At 44.0% G+C, this 23,372-nt stretch overlaps 1 protein-coding gene and 1 pseudogene across 2 annotated transcripts in view; one reads left to right on the top strand and one right to left on the bottom strand.

Annotated features, from left to right (window-relative positions):
- ARHGAP22 (Rho GTPase activating protein 22) overlaps nucleotides 1-23,372 on the bottom strand; it is a 162,831-nt gene that overhangs the window by 16,687 nt on the left and 122,772 nt on the right. The window contains exon 4 of one of the 2 annotated variants that reach the window (XM_045842031.1): nucleotides 12,692-12,817. In XM_045842031.1, the coding sequence (XP_045697987.1) occupies nucleotides 12,692-12,817 (126 nt within the window). Of the gene's footprint in view, nucleotides 1-12,643; nucleotides 12,818-23,372 lie in introns of both variants that reach the window. The other variant, XM_045842032.1, reaches the window with a different exon arrangement.
- LOC123821094 lies at nucleotides 18,445-21,164 on the top strand (annotated as a pseudogene).

Genomic DNA, 23,372 nt, shown 5'->3' with positions numbered 1-23,372 from the left:
GTAGCAGCTTGCCCGCTGCCCGCCCGCCCTCCGCGGGCCGGGATCCTGGAGGGAGGGAGGAAGAGCCCGGGACTTGTGAATGCCTGAAATGCCAAGCCTAAAGTTGAAACCCGTGGAACATCGGCGATTTCGATCATCTGCTCCCCCTTTTTCCTAATACCCCATGTTATTTTGCACCCCAGAAAAACTAGTAAATTCCATGATAGGTCCCGCCGTCCTGGGTCCTGGCCAAGGACTGGAGTTAGGAGCTCCCATTCCCCGCAAACTGGGAGGCAGTGTTCCAGGTGGAGCAATGGAGGTTCAGGAAGATCAGGTAATTAGGTCTGCCTCGCCCTGCCAAAAGACTTATGAACTCAGATCTTAATCTGGGAAGAGCTGGAGTTCAGAGCTCCAGACCTCTCAGGGCCAGCGCTTGAGAGCGCCAGGGACTGAGTGCAGGGGCGGTGCTTAGGAATTAACATACAGTATCCAATGCAGTCCGGAGAAGCTAGTATTAATGTCCCATTTTTTTCCAGATGACACAGCTGAAGCTGACAAAGGTTGTGTCATTTTCCTAGGGTCACACAGATAATGATAGATCTTCAATTTAAATCTAAACGATCTTTCTGCAAAGCCTATGACCTCACAAAGGCAGCATTCTGTGAAAAGAGCCCGCAATCCCATACTTCAAGGACTAGGGCCACTGGGATGGGTACACAGTCCCAGGCACACAGCATGAGGGGCTGGGGGAAAAGAGAAACAAAGCTGAGGGCCATGCAACACCAAACAGGAAGGACCTTCCTGTGGGCAGAACTCTGCAAGGGAGGGGGTTAAGGGAGCCCTGAGGCTGGAAGGGTGGGGTCTCATCTGAAAGCAGAGTGTGCAGGGCAGGGTCACTCTTTTTGCTCTTACTATTAAGCAGGGCCTAAACCAGGGTAAGGCAAGTAAGTCACTCACCACAGGTGAACAATTTAAGGTGGTTGCCAAAAACTTTAGTAATCGAGGTAAAAATTTTATTGTAATATTTTTTTAGAATGCAAATTAGCCCTGACTGGTGTGGCTCAGTTCTTTGGGCCTCATCCCACAGAGCAAAACGTTGCTGGTTCAATTTCAGGTCAGGGCACATGCCTGGGTTGTAGGTTTGATCCCCAGTCAGGGGACACATTTCTCTCTCACATCTCACAATGATATTTCTCATCCTCTCTTTCTCCCTCCCTTCCCCTTTCTCTAAAAATAAATAAATAAATTAAAAAAAAATAAAAATGCAAAAACTCCATTTATAAAATATTAAAATTTTGTTTATCATGGATGTGTCAGGCTGAGTAAAGATTCTCTAAAGATATCCACATCCTAATCCTTAGAAACTGTAACGAAGTTACATTATCTAGTAAAAGGGACTTTGTAGATGTGATTAAATTAAGAATGGAGTGATTACATTGGCTTATCCAGATGGACTTCATAGAGGAAGGCAGAGGGAAATCTGAATATACAGTTGACCCTTAAACATGGTTTAAACTGCCAGAGTCCACTTATAAGCAATTTCTTAAATAAATACTATAAATATATTTTTTCTCCCTTATGTTTATCTTAACATTTTCTCTACATTATTGTAAGAATACAGTATATAATACCTATAACATACAAAATATGTGTTAACTGTTTATGATATCAGTAAGTCAACAGTCAACAGTAGGCTATTAGTAGTTCAGGTTTTGCCAAGTCAAAAGTTGTATGTGGGTTTTCAATTGCATGAAGGTTGGTGCCTCAACCCTCATGTTGTTCAAAGGTCAGCTGTGGAAGAGGAGGCAGTGTCAGGAGGCAAGCAGAGATTGCAGTGATGAGGCCACACAGCCTCTAGAGGTGCAAGAGGCAAGAAAAAGGCTCTCCCCTGAAGTCCTCGTAAGTAATCAGCTTTGTTGACACCTTGATTTTAGGCTTCTAAGACTCAGTTCTGACCTCCAGAACAATGAGAGAATAAATTCGTGGCAATTTGTTAGAGTAGCAATGAAACTTACACAATGGAGTTTTGGGGCACTAATTTGCATTTTAAAAACTGTAACAATAAATTATTTATCTTGATTAACTGAGTTTCTTGGTGTCTGGGCCCTGATACTAGTATAGGGTTTGGAGGAGAAGGGGGCAAAGAGGGAGGCTCTGTATTTTCCCTTCCCATAGTTCAGGTAAACATAATGACAGAAAGGACAGTTCACAGTGCTAGGGGCCACAGGCCAAGGAATGCCCTGCCTTAAGCCTGCCAGGAAAGCCTGGGGATCACATGGCCCAGGGACCCACAGTGTCTGAGCAACTCTGTGTATATTAAAGAGAAGGGTCCTCAGGCTCAGCCAAGGTACCCACTTTAGGGGTAGGTGGGACTCTCAGGGGGCCGTTGTGCTGAGTTGCTTTCTCCTCTCCTGCCTCAGTTTTCCTACCTGTGTGATCATTGAGTTAGACCTGCTGGTCTCTAGGGAACCCCTTGCACCCTCACCTAGATCCCCCAATGATGAAAGTCTGCAGTTGCCTCCCAGTTAGAAGGCTCTGGAATGACATTCACTGTCAAGCACCCAATAGACCTTGAGGGTAATTTTTAGCCATGGGGCCTGTTGGGGGTGGGTGTGTAGAGGTAGTAATAAAATTGTCTTCTTGGGGCAGGGCCAGGTTGCTGAGAAGCTAAGGATCTGTCCCTTCACACAAGCACATGGTGACAAATGACCTCTTCAGCTGGGGGTGGCCCTTGTTTCTGAACTGTGTGTACTGCAGACCCTGGGCCCATGACCTCAGGGAGAGCCTCTTTCCTCAGCCTGGACTGCTTCCCCATGACACTTCCCCCTACTGCCCCCCCACCAAGACAGCTCAGATCCAGAGGCTCAGGCGCTCTGAAGCTTGCCTGGTAACAGGGAATCCACAGGCAGGCTGACACTGGAGGCAGACTGCCCCTGCTCCCAGCTTGCAGTGTGCTGTTAAGCAAGTTGTTGAACCTCTCTGGGCCTCTCTGCCCCTCTACAATACAATTTTGATACAACAATCTCTAGTGAGAGCATTACATGGCAGCATGAGATCCCTCCTTCTTTCCCCAGGAGAACCATGGCCACTTGGAGGAAGCTGAGGGCCAGAGAACTGGCTGCAGGGCCCCAGGTGGCCTCCTGGTATCCTACTCTTCAGAGCAGGCCTCTAGCACCCAAGCTCTGAGCTCCTTCAGGCCTGCGTTAGAAAGTGAGCTTCCTGTCTACTTCTCTGTGACCTGGACAGGTCACCTGAGCCTCGCCCACTGCTGTCTCCTCACCTGTAAAGGGGCTATACCAGGACAGGTTTCACTGGACTGCTGTGAGGGTCAATCGAGATGCAGAGCCTGTCAGGGGGACATGCTGAGTAAACATCAGCTGTTCTGGCAAGTAGCTACCTCTGCCCAACTTCTCCCCTTTCGGCTGTGTCACCAGGGCACTGTGCAGCGTCACTGGCACATGCCCTACATTGGACTCATCTCAGCAGTGACCAAGATGAGCTCTTCCCTGGACTGTGATCTGAGCTCTACTTAGCACACTCTGAAGCCAGGCAGGCCATGCTGAAAGGCCACTCCCATCACAGCCGCTGGGAGGGCAGAAGGACCAAAAGGTCTGACAAGGTGGGTGAAAGGCAGTTGAACAGTTATCCTGAGTTGCACCGGAAGCTCTTGTGAGCACCCCTCTGTAAATCCCTCTCACTGCCTTGCCAGGCTATCCCAAGATAGGACAGCTATTTCTCTGCCTATTCTCCTAGTAAATAGCTCCTGTCAGTGGGGTCTGTGGCAGGGGGCTATTTTCCCTGCCTTGAGGCTCCAAGCTCACAGGCTTCTGGGGCAGTGCAGGGAACCAGTTGTGAACCAACCCCTAAGCCCAGAAGAGGCTAGATCTGCCTGCAGAGCCTGGGACCAAGCTGATATGAGATGGGGTCCAAGGCCTATAGGGTATCTCTTCTTCCACCTGGTATTTGGACCCACAGGGCCTATTAGAAAGGGCTGAGGGCACCAGAATCAAGCTTCAGTGCTCTTTCTGCTGGTTTGGTGACCCAAAGCCCAGTCCAGATCAGCAATAGTCCTTTCTCTCCCCTTTTGGATGGGCTGCCAGGAAAGGCTCAGGCCCTCTGGCCTGCTATGTGAACATTCAGAGGAACTGGAAGTTAAAACTCTCTTCTTGAATTTCCCATAAGAGCTGGGGTATGGTGCAAGCAGTAATGGGGAGAAGTGGTCCACTGGGATCTCAGGCTCTGCCACTGGCAGGCTGGGGCCAGCGACCTTGCTTTCTGAACCTGACTGAGCCTTGAGGACTTCCATTTAAAGATAGCATTCCAGCAAATAATGACTGCTACTAGCAGACTAACAAGGTTGTGTTTGTCTCTCCAAGTTGTCCTGAGGCTGGGATTTTCTCCATGTTAAGTGTCTTGCCCTGTGGCCTCTGGAAGCTGCATTTGTCTCCTCCACATCCCCACCTCCCATGGTTTCTGAGGAACCTCAGGCAGGAGGATTGGCTCTGGTAGGTCAGAGGAAAGTCAGAGGCCTACATGAGCCACACAGCTGGCCTTTGGGCAGCTAGACTCTGATAGCCATTGCAGGTCTGCTGCCTGACCCCTTGGGTCCCTCTGGGCAGGGACACCATCCCTAGACCAGGCTCCTTGGCCCAGGACTGTCACTCCATGCTGCTGCCCATAAGACTGCGACAAATAGATCCTGGGTTTTGCTCAGCAGTTTGCTAGCCTATAGGTGAGATAGTTACCTTGCTACCAGTTATTGAGCACTAATGTTACATACACATCCCCTCAGCCTCCTGTATATAACTTCCCACTCAGCATCTTCACTGGTTCAATGACTAATAGGCATCTTAAACTCAAACATGTTCAAAGGAGTTACAGTCTTGCCCCAACCTCCCAAACATGCTCTATGCTGAGCCTTCCCCTCTTGGTTAATGACAGCTGTGTCCTTCTGGTGCTCAGCCAGACCCCTTGGAGTTCCCTTTCCCTCATACCCACATGCTTTCAGAATAGATGTGGAATCTGATCACTTCCATTACTACCCACCATAGTGCAGCTGTCTCTGCTTGGATTACTACATATATGTCTCTGGGCTTCCCCTTGTCCCTCTCTGCTCAGCAGTTAAAGTAGTCCTTTTAAACTACATACGAGATTATGTCATTCAGCTCAAAGCCCTCCAGTGCCCCCTTCCCCATTTCACTTACCAGTAAAAGCTGAAGTCCTTACAAGGGCCCATGAAGCCTCAGCCATCAGGCCCCTTCCCATCTAGCCCTGGTCCTCCCTTACTCCTGCCTACCTTCCTCGGTGCTGGCTCAAGGCTACATCAGATGTTTGCTGCTCTTGCCTGAGCTGTGGCCTTGGTCTGGCACAACTTCCAGTGGCACTGCCCTGGCCCATTCTCACCTCTTTAAGACTTTGTTTCAATGTCATTCTCGCATTCAGCCTGCCTCACCACTGTATTTAAAACTACTCTTTTTTTTTTTCTTTCAGTAGAACTCACCACCTAAAACATGGTTCTCAAAATGTGGGCCCAGACCAGTACTACTTGGAAATACAAAATCTAGGGCCACACCAAGTGAGTTGGAAACTGTGGGTGAAGCTAATAGTCCATTTTTACAGTATTTCCTCTGGGTAATTCTGAGGCCAACTAGTTTTGAGAACCACTGCTCTGTGCCACGAAATGGACTCTCCTTGCTATTGTCTGTCCTGGGGAGTAGGATAGAGGCTTTTTCTGATCTCTTTTCTTCCTTGCCATATCCCCCACCTGCACATGGCAGGTGCTCTGTGTTTTCTGAATAGATGAGGGCTATTTAGTACTAAGAGAGGACTGAGTATTTTGCACCCATTTTCTCTTTTAATTCTCAGGACAATCCTGCAAAGAAAATATTTTTATTCCCATTTTGCAAACAAGGGCACAGAGAGGATAAGTGGCATGCCCAGGGTTGCAAAGAAGCAAGGAGAAGAGCCAGATTATACCCAGACTGCAGCCTGGTGCTGAAAACTGTGCTCACTCTCCTCTCACACATCAATGAGACCAGCTTTACTAAGCACCTTCCTATGGATATGGGATTCACCTTTGAGAGCTTGCAGGCAAGGACTCACTCATGCAAGGCAGACAGTGCTGGGTACCCTGTGACTCCCTTCTTTCCTCTCTCTCAGAGAGCTGGCTGGGTGGTGCTTCCTGATGGAGCCCCCTGGAGCTGGGCAGAGACATCCAGAGAACCACTGGGGAGGACTGCCCTCTTCACAATATCAAGTCTTCTGATCCATGAACATGGAATGTCTTTCCATTTATTTAGGTCTTCTTTAATTTCTTTCAACAATGTTTTGTCATTTTAAGAGTATTAAGCTTTGTATTTTGTTTGTTAATTTTATTCCTATTTTATTCTTTTTGATGTGATAGTGAATGAAGTTTTCTCTTATTTTAACTTTTAAAAATTGATTTTGATAGAGGGAGGAGAGAGCGAGAGAGACAGACAGACTGACTGACATAGATTTGTTGTTTCACTTATGTATTCATTCATTCATTGGTTGCTTTCTGCATATGCCCTGACCAGGTGTCAAACCCACAACCTTGGCATGTCAGGATGTTGCCCTAACCAACTGAGGTACCTGGTCAGGGCTGTAAATGAAGTTTTCTTGATTTTATCTTCAGTTCGTTCACTGCTACTGTATAGAAATACAATTGGCTTGTGTATGCTAAACTCGTGTTGTGCAATCTTGTTGAATTTTTTATAGTTTTCTAGTGGATTTCTTAAGATTTTTTTATATACAAAATGATGTTACCTATAAATATAAATACTTTTACTTTCCTCTTTCCTATGTGGAAGCATTTTATTTCAATTTGTTGACTAAGTGCTCTGACTATGATTTCCAATACAATGCTGAATAGAAATGGTAAAAGAGAATCCTTGTCTTATTCCCTTCTTAAAGAAAAAGCATCCAGTCTTTCTCCATTAAGTATGTTTTTTGTAGAGGCTTTTTGGCAGATTGAGGAAGTTCCTTTATACCCCTAAAACATTGAGTGTTCTTATCCATGAAAGGGTGCTGGATTTTATCAATTGCTTTTTTGGGGTCTATTGAGACAATCATGTGGATTTTGTCCTTTATTCTATTGACATATTAATTGATTTTTCTGGTGTTAAACTGTCCTTGCATTTCTGGGAAAAATCTCATTTGGTCACGGTGTATAATCCTTTCATATATTGTTGGATTCAATTTGTTAGTAGTGTGTGGAGCATTTTTTCACCTATATCCACAAGAAATATTGGTACTCCAGCAATTCTTCTCTGCCTCTCCTATACCATCAATCCTTTGCATTGCTGTTTTTCTTCTAACTAAGGAAAAATAATAAACAAAACCCTCTACCTTACTTCCTCCTCCAGCTACTGTCCCATATCTCTCTTTCCCTTTACAGCAAACTTTTGGATAGAGCTGGCTATGCTCACACTCCTGTTCCCTACTTCTTATCCTTTCTCATACCCACTATTTTCAAGCTTTATCTCCAGCTTTCCACCAAAACCTCCCTTGTTCAAGTGACCAATCTCAAGGTGCTCAGTGTCCATTCTCTTCTGACTGATGTATCAGCAGTGCATGGAGTAGCTAATCACTGCTCCTTCTTCCTTAGATACTCTCTTCTAATCTTGCTGAATTTTTTAGGGACCCCATTTCCTGGCTCCCCTCCCTCACTGGGCCTCTTCCCAACTCCTTCTGTTGGCTTATCCTCTGCTCTCCAACTTCTTACTGGGGAGCAGCTCAAGACTCTGCTCTGGTTCTCCCTATACTGGCTTGGTGTTGTCTCAACCAACCTCATGACTTCAAACTCCATCTGCATGTCAGTGACACACATTCTCTCTCCAACCCAGACCTCTCGCCCTAATCTCTAGACTTAAATGTCTAACTGCCTGTTTGATATTTAAACTTGAGCTTCTCATAGGTATCTCAGACTAAGCCCCAAAGCAAACTCTCATTCTTCCTACCAAACAAATATACTTCCTATGTGTGGTCTTTCTCATCTCAGTTAATAACTAATCATCCCAGTTGCTTGGATCAAAACATCTCAGAATTACCTTGACATCTCTCATTCTCTTATGACTTTCTTCCATTTGAATGAAATACAACTGGCTGTACCTTCAGAATACATCACAAATTAATTACTTCTCATCACCAATACCATCCTGGGCCAAGCTGCCATCATCTCGCACCTGTATAACTGTCTAATAAGTTCCTAACTGGTCTCTCTGTTTCATCCTTGCATTCTTTTATCTTTTCTCAGCATGGCAGCCACAGGGATTCTTTTAGACCTGAGTCAGGCTCTACCACTCCTGTGCTTAAAACCTGTCAAGGGCAGCACCTTACTCAGGAAAAGCCAGAGGCATCACTATGATCATAAGGCCCTGCTTATTTACTACTCCATGACTTCTCTGACTTATTTCCTGCTCTCTGCCCCTTCACAAATGTTGCTCCAGCCACAGTGGCTTCTTTGTTCCTCTTCTGCACACTCCTGCCTCTGTCTCCAAAACTCTTCACCCAGGTATAGGTTTAATTCACTCTTTCATCTCCTTTACTCAAATGTCCCTAACCTCTGCCCCCTCTTCCATCACCCCTGCTTGCCTTCTCTACCTCATCTTTCTCCACTGAGCTCCTTACCATCTAAGCTACAATGAGTTTACTTATCTTGTTTATCTGTCTCTTCTAATAGAACTTGCATTCCATGAGGTCAAGAACCTTGTCTTTCCTGCTCATTGCTATATCCCTAGTCCCTAGAACACATTCTTGAGTGAATGGCTGGTTGAATGAAGGAATGAATTAATGAATGCCCAGACAAAGGGCACCACAGTCTGGGCCACCCTAGGTAGGCCATTAGCAGTAACAGGCTCTTCTAACCCACTGGCCTGACCCAGCTTTCTCTGTAGGGACACTCAGGCTCTCTAACTGTAGGAGGCATGCTGCCCATTTCTGTCTGTCAGAGGTGGCCTGCTCTCTGCCAAAACAAATATGCTTGAAAAGGGTCTTGGGCTCTGTTACAAAACAGCGAAAGAAGGACTGATTCTCTATGCTTCCTTTTTGGGGGAACCCAGGCTAATAACAGCTTTGCCAGGAAACCTCCAGAAGCTGACTGAGCCCACCTGTGAGTGCCCATGCTTGCCCAGACATGTCTGCCATCACTAACCCTGGGATTTCTGCATTTCCTCTATCATTGTAGAAAGGAGATGAGCACTTTTGATGACAGGTCCTTTTTTAATTCCTGCAAGTTCTTCAGCATGCAGCCTGAGAAGTCTAATAAATACTGGTGGGAGAGGGGCTGGAAGAGGGGCAAATCTGGGTTCTATGTGGAATTCTGCAAAGGGTTCTCACTCTAATAAGCAGTGAGAGAGACACAGAGACAGAGGGAGAAGGAGAAAGAAGGTGAGATAGAGATAGGGATAGACAGAGCTAGAGCTTTAGAGGTAGAGAGAGAGAGAATGGAAGGGGAGGGAAGGGAAGAGAGAAGAGTATAAGAGATAGGATAGGGCAGGGGCCAGTAAGCAAACCAAGTGTGACTAAGTCTTCCATGGGTTGTGACAAAGCACAGCCTTTGGGCTCAGAACATCAGCCCTCATTTCTCAGCTCTGGTCCCTTGACTAGCTGTGTCATCCTGCATAATTACTTAGACTCTTTGATCTGTAGTTTCTTTTTTATTTTTAAATTTTGTTATATAGTAAAATATGCACAAAAAGACATAATTGCAAAATGAACACCTGTGTAACTATGACTACCATCCTGACTTCTATGGTATTCATTTCTTTGCTTGTCTTTATATTTTTGCTTCCTAATTACCTAACCATAAATAATATATGTATTTTACTTCTGCCCTATTTTTCAACTTATAAACTTTATATAAGTGGGATCATAAAGCACATTTTTAGGCTTCCCAAGTCCCACAGGATTCAGGTATGTTGGGTAGAGCTGTAATTAATTCATTTTCATTCTTGTAGAATAAATCCTATTTATTTGTCATCAAGCCATCTTAATAAATAAGGCTGCTGTGAACATGTGATGTGTATGAGTCTCCTGGCATACCTGTGCCCTTATTTCTCTTTGGAACATGCCTAGTAGTGGAATCGCTCAAACATAGGCATGCACCGACTTTTGCAGATACTGCCAACTAACTACTTGCCTAACAATATATGCAACTGTCTGTGACCTGCTATTCTCATCACTGTTTGGAATGTACAGTCCCTTTCATTTAGTCATGCAGGTGGATGAGTGGAAGGATCGTGTTGTGGTTTAATCTGCATTTCCCTAAGGAAACCTCATTACTACTGAGGTTACCGCATGTATTCATTGGTCACAGGATTTCCTCTGCTGCAATGTGGCTGTTCAAGTCTCTTGCCTATGTTTCTACTGGCTTGTCTATCTTGGCCTTATTGGTTTGCAAGAGTTTGAGGAGTGAGTCTTTTGATGGTTGTATATGTAGCAAGTACCTTCTTCCAACCTGTAGCTTATCTTTTCATTTTCTCAATCTATTTTTTAAAGAATAGATACTCTTCATTCTATATCACAGGTGGCAAACACAAGGCCCATGGGCCACCTTGTTTTATCCAGCCTGGCACCTTGTTTCTACCCAGCGGCAGCACCAAGCTCTTGCTTAACTGTTAAGGAGCAGTTACATTTATACAGTCCCTAAAATTACATTCGGCCCTTTGAAGGCAACCACGAGGCTGATGTGGTCCCCTGTGAAAATGACTTTCGAAACCCCTGTTCTATATGGTATAATTTGTCAATCTTTTCCCAAAGATTAATGATTCTTTTAATTCATTTAAAAAGTCTTTCACCCAACATCATGGCTATGTTCTCATTTTTCCAATGTTCAAAGGCATCACCTGGCATAAAGCAAAGTCCAGCTATATAGAAGTCTACTTCTGGGCTCTATTCTGTTTTGTTGGTTCACTTTTAACCACCTTGCACCAAAGAAAGCCCACAGAGGATGCAAAAATCCCTGGGTGAGCTTGGGTCCTCCCAAGCAGTTCAGCTGGGGTCATATTTGCTGCCATCAGCAGTGGGCAGGAGGCTGTGGCTAACAGTGTGAGGCCATTTATGAAGTCCAGAAAAGAAACTCTGACTTTCAAAGTTATATTGACTCTTCCACATAAGAGACGTGTGGTTGCATGAAAGGTGGTCAGGAACTATATAGCCAGGAATGGGAGAGGAGAGCTGGTGAGGTAAGGAGTGAAGGAAGGGGCTCAGCCTGTGGTGTCTGCATGATCTAGAGGTGTGCTGTGAGCCCGAAAAGATAAACTTTTGCCTCTGTGTGGAGTCAGAGCCAATTAAACTCTGTGTGGGGAGACAGAGGACTTCCATGATTCCTGTGGTCAGAACCTCAGCATCCCAGGGCCCCTGGTCCACCCATTCAGCAGGGAGTTGGTGGCCCCAGCCCAGCAGGAGTGGTGATCCCTTCTAAAAGCTCCTTTCATGATTACTTCTTAGACACCAATGTACAGAAACAGCAACTGCCTAGCTGGGAGTCATCCTTCCTTTCTCTGGCACCCCATGTCCAGATCATCAGCAAAACCCTGCAGCTCCACCTTCAGAACACATTTACAACTGCCCACTCTTCACAGTCTTCTCCACTCCCACACCAGTCCATGTCCCCATGGCCCTTGTCCCATGACTGTCCCAGACTGTTATGTCCACCTTTGTCTATGGTCTACACTTAACATGGCAGCCCAGAGAGCTCTTTTTATAAACCTAAGTCAGGTCATATCTGTCTCTTGCTCAGAGCCCTCCCTGAAATCTCCACCATGTTCCCAGGCCTTCATGACCTCTGTCATCCCAGGTCCTCTACTCTCCTGTCCTCTCTCCCTCAGACCCACTGGCCTTCCTGAGATTCCTTGTGTACGCTTCAATCAGTCCCACCTCAGGGCCGATGCACTGCTGGTCCCTCTGCCTAAATGCTGTTCCCCTGCATTTTCCTGGCGACTCTACTAAGCTGGCTGGGTTACAACCACTAATGCAATGCCACCTCTGTCCTTCCACCTAGCTTTATATTGCTCATCGCAGTTTCTCTCTGCTGGACATCATGTGACATTTAACTTGCCTAATTCTGTCTCCCATAGTTCAATGCAGAGGAAGGGAGGGTAGTGGCATCACCTACTTTTACTTTGTTTACCACCAAACTCCTGGTGTCTAGAACAAAACCTAGTACATTTTAGACACTCAATAAATGTTATAAATAAAGGAGGAAGTGCCTAAATGGGAACTACTGGTTTTCCAATTAGTGATGGGGGCAGATTTTGTGAGCAGTGCAAGGGACCTCTGCAGCTGTAGCAGGTGCCACAGAGAGAAAGATACTGTACCTAGGCATCTGATATGACCCTGTGGGTGCTAACTTCTGGCCTTTGTGCAGAACTCATCCACCTGAAGCACCCAGCAGGGGTCTGATGCTGAGCACCAAGTATGCAAAAGGCTCAGGACTATGTGGTTGGAGGATGGCATGCCTTTGAAAAGGGACCCTGATTTCCACTGCCAGGGTCTGCTTGGTGCACCTGAGGGACAGCTCTTGAGGGCCTGATGCAGAAGAGGACAACAGTGCCTGACTGCCTTAAGAAGCATGGGACACAGCCAGGGAGTCCTGAGCAAGAGGGGTCCTGTAGGTCCAGTGTGGGGTGAGGGGAATGATTACCTGGATGCAAGGGTTCTAGAGGGTGAACATGCAGGCTATGGGCAGTACCTCCACCAAATGGGGCCCAGATGACCCGGCGGATGGCCTGCACCCAGTTCTCCATGTCACGTTGAGAACTGGCCATGAGCAGGAGCACCTCAGGGTTGGCCGGCACCTTCTCCCGCTCCCCGGCATCTGCAAGACAGGGAGACGCAGGCTTACTACAGGGACCCTTGTGCAGACACAAGGTGCCTTCTCTCACAGCACTCTCTCCAGCCCCCAAACCAGTTAGCTTTTTATTCCCTGGGCTGTGAGAAAGCTGTCTCTCCAAAACCTTTCAGCAAGAACTGGACTCTGGGTTCTATTTTTGCAGCCTATTCCTTTCACACCTCACATATCTGTCTTTGTGACACTTCAGGGTTTCTTTTCTCCCTCAGTCTTATTTTTCTGTATCGAATCAGAATTATTAAAATCACCCTGGGGCACTACTTTTAAAAGCATGCAGATTAGAGGCCAGTGGAGAAGTTCAGTACCCAGAGTAAAATTCCATAATTCTGCACCTGTCCCTGCTCACATCTGAAGGCACAAGATGGGAGAGCTCTATTTCTGAACCGACTTTTTCCTATAGTAACTTCAGTGGTTCTCGTGTTTTCATGTGTAAATGTTTCATTTTTCACATGCAAATGAGTTAATCTCTGGAATATAGATAAAACAATTTACACTGAACTTCACAGGCAATTTAAGAACTTTCTAGAACGATCTTGTCTTGATGCACCCCCCTCCTCCAACATCACACCATATGTAACTCACCTATGTACTCGCATAAGATCACAGAGCCTCAGACCCTAATCAGGGTTGTCTGCTGGTGGGGTGAGGCCCAAGGACCCGTGTTCCCAAGGAGACAGAATGGCAGTAGGGACAACTGTGACACCCAAGATGATCCTTACTGGAGGCTGCAGCCCCAGAACAGAGATCACACAGAAGTAAGAGCTTACTGAGCACTGGTACCTGCCTGAGACCCTTTTATAAGCTGCAGACACTTAAATGAACAAAGCTGACAGACACACCTGCCTTCCTAGGATTCTTTAACCTTCATAGGCAATGCTGAGGGAAATACTTTTACTAGCTTCATTTTACAGAAGAGGAAACTGAAGCACAGGGTGATTAAAGAACTTGCCTGAATTCACACAGCTAATGTATAGTAAAGTCAGGGATTCAAAGTTCCCAGCTCTGGGATCTGACCCACTGCATGTTCCCACCATCCTTCACGAACAAGGTGGCCTGTTGGGGTCAGGCTGTTGTGGTCACAGCAATGCCACCGAGGACTGGGGAAGCTGCCTAGGCTGCTCTGAGAGCTGGAGCAGGGGAAGGGATGCATCCTCACTGAGGGGGTGCAGGGAGCTAGGTGGGAAGCAGGAGATTCCAGTGGGACCCAAAGTTCAGGAAGGTGGTGAGCAAGAAGACAAGACTGCCTGAACCCTAGGGTGCCTTCCTGGGCCCATCACTACACATCCAGCCCTGCTCCTTTGGGTCCATGCAGCCACTGAGCAGCAGAGCTACAGAGGTGAAGAGGAAGACAGCTTGAAGCAGCAATAACACAGCCTGAAGCCCAATAGGTAGTGTGGACCTGCTGAAAACACAGGCTACCCCACAGCTCAGCCAGCTGCTGGGGTCATGAGTGGGTTGTGGGCACTGCCACTGAGGTGACAACAATGGCTCTGCATGGACTGCGAGGGCTGAAATGTCTGAGTGGTCCAGGTGGGGGATGGGAAGGTGGATACCACCAGAAAGCTTTTCTGGAAAAGAGTTTCAAGATGACTTAGAGATCCTTGGCTTTGAGAACTTGCTGTGGTTACTTGTTTGTTCTAAATGAATACTGAAGTTTGTACCTAATTGGAATATCTAATTTTGCAATTCTTTTTCCCAAAGAGGGCCACCTAAGTCGTATAGGCTTCATACAAACTTCATCTACACACTTGGACCTGCCATGCCCAGATGTTGACAGATACTCTCAAATCCATCTGTACTAGCACCCATAGTCCTGCTCTCATGATGCTCCAAGCTTGTGCCCTTGACTTTTAGTGTATTTTTCATGTATGCATGCTTATTTTGGGGGAGGACTCAAAAAAACAGGAATTTACTTATAAAAATTGTGTATTTATTCTTACATGTTTAAATTTCAGTTGCTTTCAAAGCACTCTCCATTTGATGCAATACACCTATCAAGATGTTTTTTCCACTTCTCAAACAGTTTTTGAACTAATGCCTATTACTGCTTCTACCATTTTTTGTTTCACCTCTTCCACACAGAAAACACATTTCTGTTTGAGGGCATTTTTCACCCAGGGAAACAAACAAAAAAAGTCACTAGGGATGAGATCAGGTGAATAGGAGGGTGGGGCAAGGGGGTCATGCTGTTTTTAGTCAAAAACTGCTGAACATTCAACACCGTGTGGGCAGGTGCACTTGTAAATCACCCATCATGAAATGGGCAATGCACTACAAGAGTCTTTTAAAAAAAATTCACTGAGGCTGAATGCAGCCTCTCACAACAACACCAGCTGGTACATTGATACAGATGGGCTCCTAGAACACTCACCTAGTAGGGGGCAGTTGTACTACAAAAGGCCCATCCTCCAAAAGGCAATTCTGTTTTTTGGGGTCCCCTCTCATATATATGTTATATACATATGTTTAATTTTTTAAGAAATTGCCACAAACTGCTTTCCAAAGTAACTGCACCCTTTATAGTCCCATCAGCAACATACAAAAGTTCCAGTTCCTCCACTTTTTTACCAACACTTGGTCTTGTCAGCCTTTTTACTTTTAGCCATTATAATGGGTGCATAGCAGTACAGCATTGTGTTTGAATTTGCATTTCACATAATGACTAATGATGTTGGACATCTTTTTATGTACTTAATTGCCATTGATGTATCTTCTTTGGTGAAATATCTGTTGAAATCATTTGTCCATTATTTAAAAGTGTTGTTCATTTCTTTTTATTATTGAGATCTGAGAGTCCTTTACCTATTCTGGATACAAGTCTCTTATAAGATACATGCTTTGTAAGTATTTCTCCCAGTCTGTGCTTTTTCTTTTTATTCTATTCACTGTGTATTTCCAAGAGGAGAAGTTTTTAATTTTGATGAAGCCCAGTTTACCCACCTTTTTCTTTTATTGAGTGTGCTTCTGGTTTTGTATTTAATAAATTTTTCCCTAAGCCAAGGTCATAAAAGTTTTCTTCCAGAAGTTCCATAGTTTTAGGACTTATATTTAGGTCTATGAGTTAGTTTTTGTATATGGTACAAGATAGGAATTGGAGTTTGTCCAATTTTGCACGTGGCTGCCCAGTTGTTCTGGCACCATTTGTTGAACAGACTATCCTTCCTCTGTTGACTTGCCAGTGCTCCTACATAGGCAATCGCACCATCTGCAAATAAAGACAGTTTTAGTTCTTCTTACTTTCCAATCTGGAAACTTTTATTTGTATTTCTTGTCTCATTGCACTGACTACAGCCTCAAATACAATGTTAAATAGAAGTGGAGTGAGTGGACATCCTTGTCTTGTTCATCTTATGGCAAAGGCATTTGGTTTTTCACCATTAAGCATACCTGCTATAGGTTTTTTTGTGTCAATGTCCTTTCTCAGGTTGAGGAAGTTCTCTTCTATTTCCAATTTGCTGAGTGTTATTTCTTTTTTTTTTTTATCAGAAATGGATATTGGATTTTTGCCAATTGCTTTTTATGTATGTATTGAGATATTGCATGAATATTTTTAGTTTATCAATATGATAAATTATGTTGACAAATTTTCAAATTTTAAACCAACCTTGCATTCCTGGAATCCTGATTGATCATGATATATTATCCTTTTTATATATTGTTGAATTAAATTTGCTAAAATTTTGTTGAGGATTTTTAATTTATATTCCTAAAGGATATTGGTCTACCATTTTCTTTGTTGGTTTTGGTATCAGGATCATGCTGGCTTCAGAGCATCACAGTGTCATGTGTCACAGACCATATGAACTAATACCTAAAATATTTGCTACCTAGCCCTTTAGAAAAGAGCTCATTAACCAGAACAATAAAGACAAAAATATAAACAAAGTCACTAAAACAAAAAACTGTGGATTTTTTTGAGATTAATAAAATCAGGAATTTCTCCACATGCATGTGGTGATGAGTTCCCAAGGGAGTTTTTCTTTCTGAGCAGCTCTTTTTCCCTTGGTATTATATCTTGAAAACTCTAGACACATTGGTATCTCCCATCTCCAAGCTGTCTTCTTAATTCATGAAGCCCTGTGATCTCCACTTGGGTTTCCTTTTCCTGCATCATAGACTGCAGACTTTCTCAGGGCAGTAAGCCTGTCATTGCCCAATGTTCAGTGTCTTAAAAAACATGTTTCTTACATTTTATCTTCTTTTGTGGATGTTTTAGGTAGGGGACTAAGTCAGTGACCTAGTTAAGACCCAAACCAGCACATATCAGCTCAAAATCCTGCCATGACCACTGCTGCCTCAACAAAGTCCTTGCAATGGTCTTCCAAGCTGTTCATCCCCTCACCCCTGTTCCTCTGTTGGAGTCTGCCCTGCCTGGTCTCAGGAAGCTGTAACCTCCGGCGACTTAGGCTGAGTGAGAGACCTCTAAACCAGGAGCCACTAAGGAGACAAAACTTATTTCCCTGGCATGAATGCTGCCTGTTCTGTGCCTGGCCTCCTATGCTTGATCAGTTAGCCAGTGATGGGTAAGATTTCCCATGGGGGGAATTGTCTAAGGCAGGCATGATCACGTGGAGGCTTCTGGGAAGAGACTGGGGGCTGTGGAAATGAAGGGGTGATCAACATCGACCCCTGCCCCCTCGGCTTTGTCAAAGCCTGAGTTCCTTGTTCTTAGTTGTGAGAAATCCAAGTCTCCTGGCTGCCTTTGTCTCCTCTGCCCGACTCAGGCCTGCAGAAATAACAGGGGAAGTGCAGTCCAGACCAGAGTCGGCAGACCCCAGGGGTAATCAGGCCTGCGACATAGGATATGCAAGATCCTGTGAGATCTGCTTGCTGGAGGGTGTCATTGAATTAGAATATGAAGGCATGGGCAGGAAAAGAAACTAACCTTTTAGGTCCTGTAGTCTTTTTAAGTGATAAAACCCCAAACTCTGCCCAGAATCCCAGCAGAAGTTCTGTCGGTCCCTTTGAAAACTACCTATTCCTTTTGATCTTCCCTGCCAGACTGTAATCCACAAATGGTATCTGTATTCTTAATAAAAGCCTACTCAGGTGGCGACTCAGGGTGCTCTTCACTAGAGAGGGTGGCCATGGCACTCTCCACTAGAGAGAGTGGCCGTTTCGTCCCTATTTCCCCACAGGATCTGATTGTCTCTGTGTGTTTTTCTCGTGTTTCGATGAGCATCCGCAGCAGGGATGGATCCTGCTGGCCAGTATCCTCCACACTCCTCTGACTTCCTGATGCTCTCCTCTTTGCTCTTTATTATTCCTGGAAAAACCAGGTATGTTCCTGTGTTTGCTCTGCCCTTGCTATTGCCAGGAAAGCAGTTATCCTAGATACTGACACAACTGGCCTTATCTTGTCAGGTCTTCCCTCAAATGTCACCTTCTTGGGGAATCTTTTTGCTGCTCTATTTACCTCTATGTACACCTCACTCCACATCTACCACCACCACCCATGCCCCTCCTTGACCTTAATTTTTCCATAGCTATATCACAATCCAGTACACATGTATTTTGTTTTTATGACCTGCTTATTTATACTTTTTACTTTTGATCCACCCCCACTCTGTCTATTTTACAAGCACCTGCAGAACATGGGGCAGTGCCTGGCATGGGAGGGCATCACAGAATCTGTGATGGATGAAAGTTTAATAGTAGCAGCAGCAGAACCCTGGTGGCTGGCACAGACAGAGCACTCACTCAAAAGTAGGCATGAAGTTAACGAACTGAGGAAATTTATAAGTGTGAACATTCACAGGGGAAGTGGTGTCATTATCTTCATTTCTGAGGAAAAGATGGGGAAAATATTTGTAAATCATGTATGTGATAAGGGGTTAATATGCAAAATATATAAAGAACTCATATGACTCAATAGTAAAAACAAAATCAATCATATTTAAAATGGGCAGAGGATCTGAACACACATTTTTCCAAAGATGACATACAGATGGTCTCAATTGGTACATGAAAAGATGCTCAACATCATTAATCATCAGGAAAATACAAATCAAAACACAAAATACCACCTCACCCCTGTTAGAATGACTGTCATCAAAAAGACAAGAGATAGCAAGTGTTAGTAAGAATGTGGAAAAAGGGAACCTTTGTTCACCATTAGTGGGAATGTAAATTGGTTCAGCCACTATGAAACAGAATTGTGGTTTCTCAAAAAATTAAAAACAGAACTACCATATGATCCAACAATTCAGCCTCTGGGTATTTAGCTGAAGGAAGCAATAGCATAACTCAAAAATATATGTGTACCCTCATGTTCACTGCAGGACTATTCACCACAGCCAAGACTTGGAAACATTGATGGATTAATAGATAAAGAAAACATGATACATGTATAATGTTATTCAGCCATAAAAAAGAATGAAATATTGCCATCTACAACAAGAATGGACCCTGAGGGCACTATGCTAAATGAAGTAAGTCAAATAGAGAATGACAAATACTGTGCATGTTCTCACTTACATGTGAATCTAAAAAACATAATAACAAAAACAAACAAAATGAAGCTCAGAGAACAGATTGGTGGTTTCCAGAGACAGGGGGTGAGGCAAAAGGTACAAATTTCCAGTTATGAAAAAAAAAAAAGTCATGGGGATGTAGTGTACAGCATGATAACTATAGTTAATAATAACATATAACATACTTGAAAGTTGCTGAGAGAGCAGATCTTAAAAGTTCTCTTCACAAGAAAAAAATTCTATAATTATGCATGGTGATGGATGTTAACTAGACTTAATGCCATCATTTCACCCTATATATTATTATCAAATCATTATGTTGGATACCTGGAACTAATACAATGTTTGTATCAATTATACCTCAATAAAAAATAAACAAAGTGGGAAAAACTGAAGCCCAAGGATGTCAGAAGCATGCCCAAGCTGTATAACCAGTGAACTATGGCCCCAGGCAGTCTGGCTCCTGATTGGACCCTGCTCTGCTTATTCAAGCCAGCCCAGCTTTTCTTGTTCCCAGCTGGGCTATCTTCCCCTTTGAGCTCCTGAATCTAAAAGCTTTCTTTTGTGAGTCTCTTTACATCCATGCAAGTGACTTTTTAGGGGAGAGAAAGTAACTCCAAAGTGCAGCAGGTCCCAGCAAGCGTTCCAGAACAAGAACTTCTGTCTTTCAACTGTTCTATATGTAATTTTTCATAATAAAAAGAAATAACACTAAATGATATATGTAAAAGTATTTTGTAAACCACTGCAGCCCATGAGACTCACTGCATGACAATCCAGTGAAAAAGTTGTTTGTCTGATGTACTTAATAAGATAATATCTGAATTAGTCTGCCCCTACCAGGATTTACAGAAAGTGTTTTGAAATTAAAGGAAGTAACTATTTAAAGGTGACACCAGCTGCAATGTATGATTTGTCACAGGACCCACAATCATTTTATTTGCTGCCCAGGGGAGCAGGGAGCTCTAGAGGGGGCCCCAAAAAGTATTCCCAGAGATGAAGGACAAGTAGAGGGATACAGCTCTCTGGAGTAGTGTAGTTCAATGAAAATATAATTCGAGCCCCATGTATGATTAAATGTTTAAGTAGCTACATTAAAAAGTATAAATAGGTGAAATTATTTTTGAATAATACCTTTTATTTATCCTACTACATCTGAAATACTTTCATTCATTTCAACACAATAAAAAATTACTGATACATCTCTTTCTTCTCAGTGAGGTGGTGGAGACACAGCCGACACAGACACAGACACAGATCTTGGTGAGACCCTGACTGGCAGGACCATCACTCCTGAGGATGAGCCCAGCAACACCAGTGAGAAGGTCAAAGCTAAAATCCAAGACAAGGAGGGCATCCTTGCTGTTTTTAAAATTCTCTCCTATCTTTAATCTTGGGTAATGTCATTGTGATATGCTTTGGTGTGTTCCTCCTGACTGTGTTCCTCCTGAAATACAGACTGAGCTTCATTTTGTTTGTTTTTGTTATGTTTTTTAGATTCACATGTAAGTGAGAACATGCACAGTATTTGTCATTCTCTATTTGACTCATTTCATTTAGCATAGTGACCTCAGTGGCATCTGATTTTTGCAGGTGAACAGCTGGAGGATGGCTGCACTCTTTCAAACTACAACATTTAGAAAGAGTCCACCTGACATTTGGTGCTTCGTCTATGGGGTGGCCTCATTGAGCCCTCCGTACATCAGCTCGCCCACAAGAACAACTGCAACAGGATGATCTGCTGCAAGTGTTACTTCTGCTGGCACCCTTGCATGGTCAATGGCCATGAGAAGAAGTGTGGCCACACCAACAACCTGCACTCCAAGAAGAAGGTTCAATAAGGCCCTTCTACCACCTCCCTGACCCACAGGATAGCTTTATTCCTGAACCCCGTGACCCCAGATCCTCAATAAAGTTTCCCTTTCATTGAAGAAAAAATTACTGAAAACTTCTAGCCAAGATGGAGGCATAGGTGATAAATAGACTTTGCCTCCTTGAGCAGCCAAAAGAAGGACAACAAATTTAAAAACAAAAACAACCAGAACTACCAGAAAATCGAACTGTATGGAGGTCTGAAAACCAAGGAGTTAAAGAAGAAACATTCATCCAGACTGGTAGGAGGGGTGGATGGGCAGCCAAGGAGGAGAGGACATGCATCAAGGTGGCAGGTGGGGGACTGGGCAGGAGAGGTAGGGCTTGTGGTCTCACATTTGCATGCAGACAAACCTGGAGGAACAATTGGGGAATGAGACAGAGTTCCAGCACAGGAAAAGAAAGCCTCAAAGCCTCTGCTGTAAAAACCTGTGAATTTTTATGGCAGGAGAAACTCCCAGCCTCACAGCAGAGTTTGTTGGAGACACCCACAGGGTTCTAGAACATGCACAAACCAACCCACCCAGGAATTAGCACCAGAAGGGCCCAATTTGCTGTGGGTAGCAGGAGAAGTGACTGAAAGCCAGCCAAGAGCCAAGCAAGTGGTATTGTTCCCTCTCTGACCCTTCCCCACAGACAGTACCACAACGCAGCGGACTTCAGTTGCCCCACTCTGATGAATATCTAAGGCTCTGCTCCTCACTGCATAACAGATTTGCTGAGATAAAGAGATATGGCCCAAATGAAAGAACAGATCAAAGCTCTAGAAAAAAAAAAACTAAACAAAACAATGATAAGCAACCTATCAGATGCAGAGTTCAAAACACTGGTAATCAGGATGCTCACAGAAATGATTGAGTACAGTTGCAAAATAAAGGAAGAAATGAAGGCTATGCAAAGTGAAATAAAGAAAAATATACAGGGAGCCAACAGTGAAGGGAAGGAAAATGGGACTCAAATTAACGTTTTGGAGCAAAAGGAAGAAACATTCTACCAGAACAGAATCAAGAAACAAGAACACAAAAAAATGAGTAGAGGCTTAGGAAACTGTGGGACAACTTGAAACATTCCAACATCTGGATCATACAGGTGCCAGAAGAAGAAGAGGAAGAGCAAGATATTGAAAACTTATTTGAAAAAATAATGAAGGAAAACGTCCCCAATCTGGTGAAGGAAGTAGACTTCGAGGAAGTCCAGGAAGCTCTGAGAGTCCCAAAGAAGTTGGGCCCAAGGAGGAACACACCAAAGCACATCATAATGACATTATCCAAGATTAAAGATACGAGAGAATTTTAAAAGCAGCAAGGGAAAAGGAGACAATTACCTACAAAGGAGTTCCCATAAGACTATCAGCTGATTTCTCAAAAGAAACTTTGCAGGCAAGAAGGGGCTGGAAAGAAGTATTTCAAGTCATGAAAGGCAAGGACCTCCATCCAAGATTACTCTATCCAGCAAAGCTTTCATCTAGAATGGAAGGGCAGATAAAGTGCTTCCCAGATAACATCAAGTTAAAAGAGTTCATCATCACCAAGCCCTTATTATATGAAATGTTGAAGGGACTTATCTAAGAAAAAGAAGATCACAACTATGAACAGTAAAAAGACAACAAACTCACAACTATTGACAACTGAACCTAAAAAAAATCAAAAACAAACTAAGCAACAACTAGAACAGGAACAGAATCACAGAAATAGAGATTACATGGAGGGTAAACAGTGGAGACTGGGAGAGTGGACAATGGTGGGGAAGGTACAGGGAATAAAAAGCATAAATGGTAGGTACAAAATAGACAAGGGGAGGTTAAGAATAGAATAGGAAATGTAGCCAAAGAACTTATATGTACAACCCATGGACATGAACTAAGGGGTGGGGGGAATGCTGGTGGGAGGGGAGTGCAGGACAGAGGGAAATAAAGAGGAGAAAAAATTGGACAACTGTAATAGCATAATTGATAAAATATACTTCAAAAATAAACAAATTACTGATATATAAAACTAAATTACTGAGCTATATAAAACTAAATCTTCAAAATCTGGTGTGTATTTTGTACTAACAGCACATCTGAATTTGGACTACCCGCATTTCAGGTGCTCAGTAGCCACATCTGGCTGGTGGCTACCAGCTTGGACAGCTTTATAGTTGCCTAGACTGGGCTACAGTGGGAGGAGAGAAGACCA

This window comes from Phyllostomus hastatus, unplaced genomic scaffold (genome assembly GCF_019186645.2).
Source record: "Phyllostomus hastatus isolate PE091 unplaced genomic scaffold, TTU_PhHast_1.1 phas_contig_38, whole genome shotgun sequence".
NCBI lineage: Eukaryota > Metazoa > Chordata > Mammalia > Chiroptera > Phyllostomidae > Phyllostomus > Phyllostomus hastatus.
This window is presented reverse-complemented; position numbering and strand designations above follow the sequence as displayed.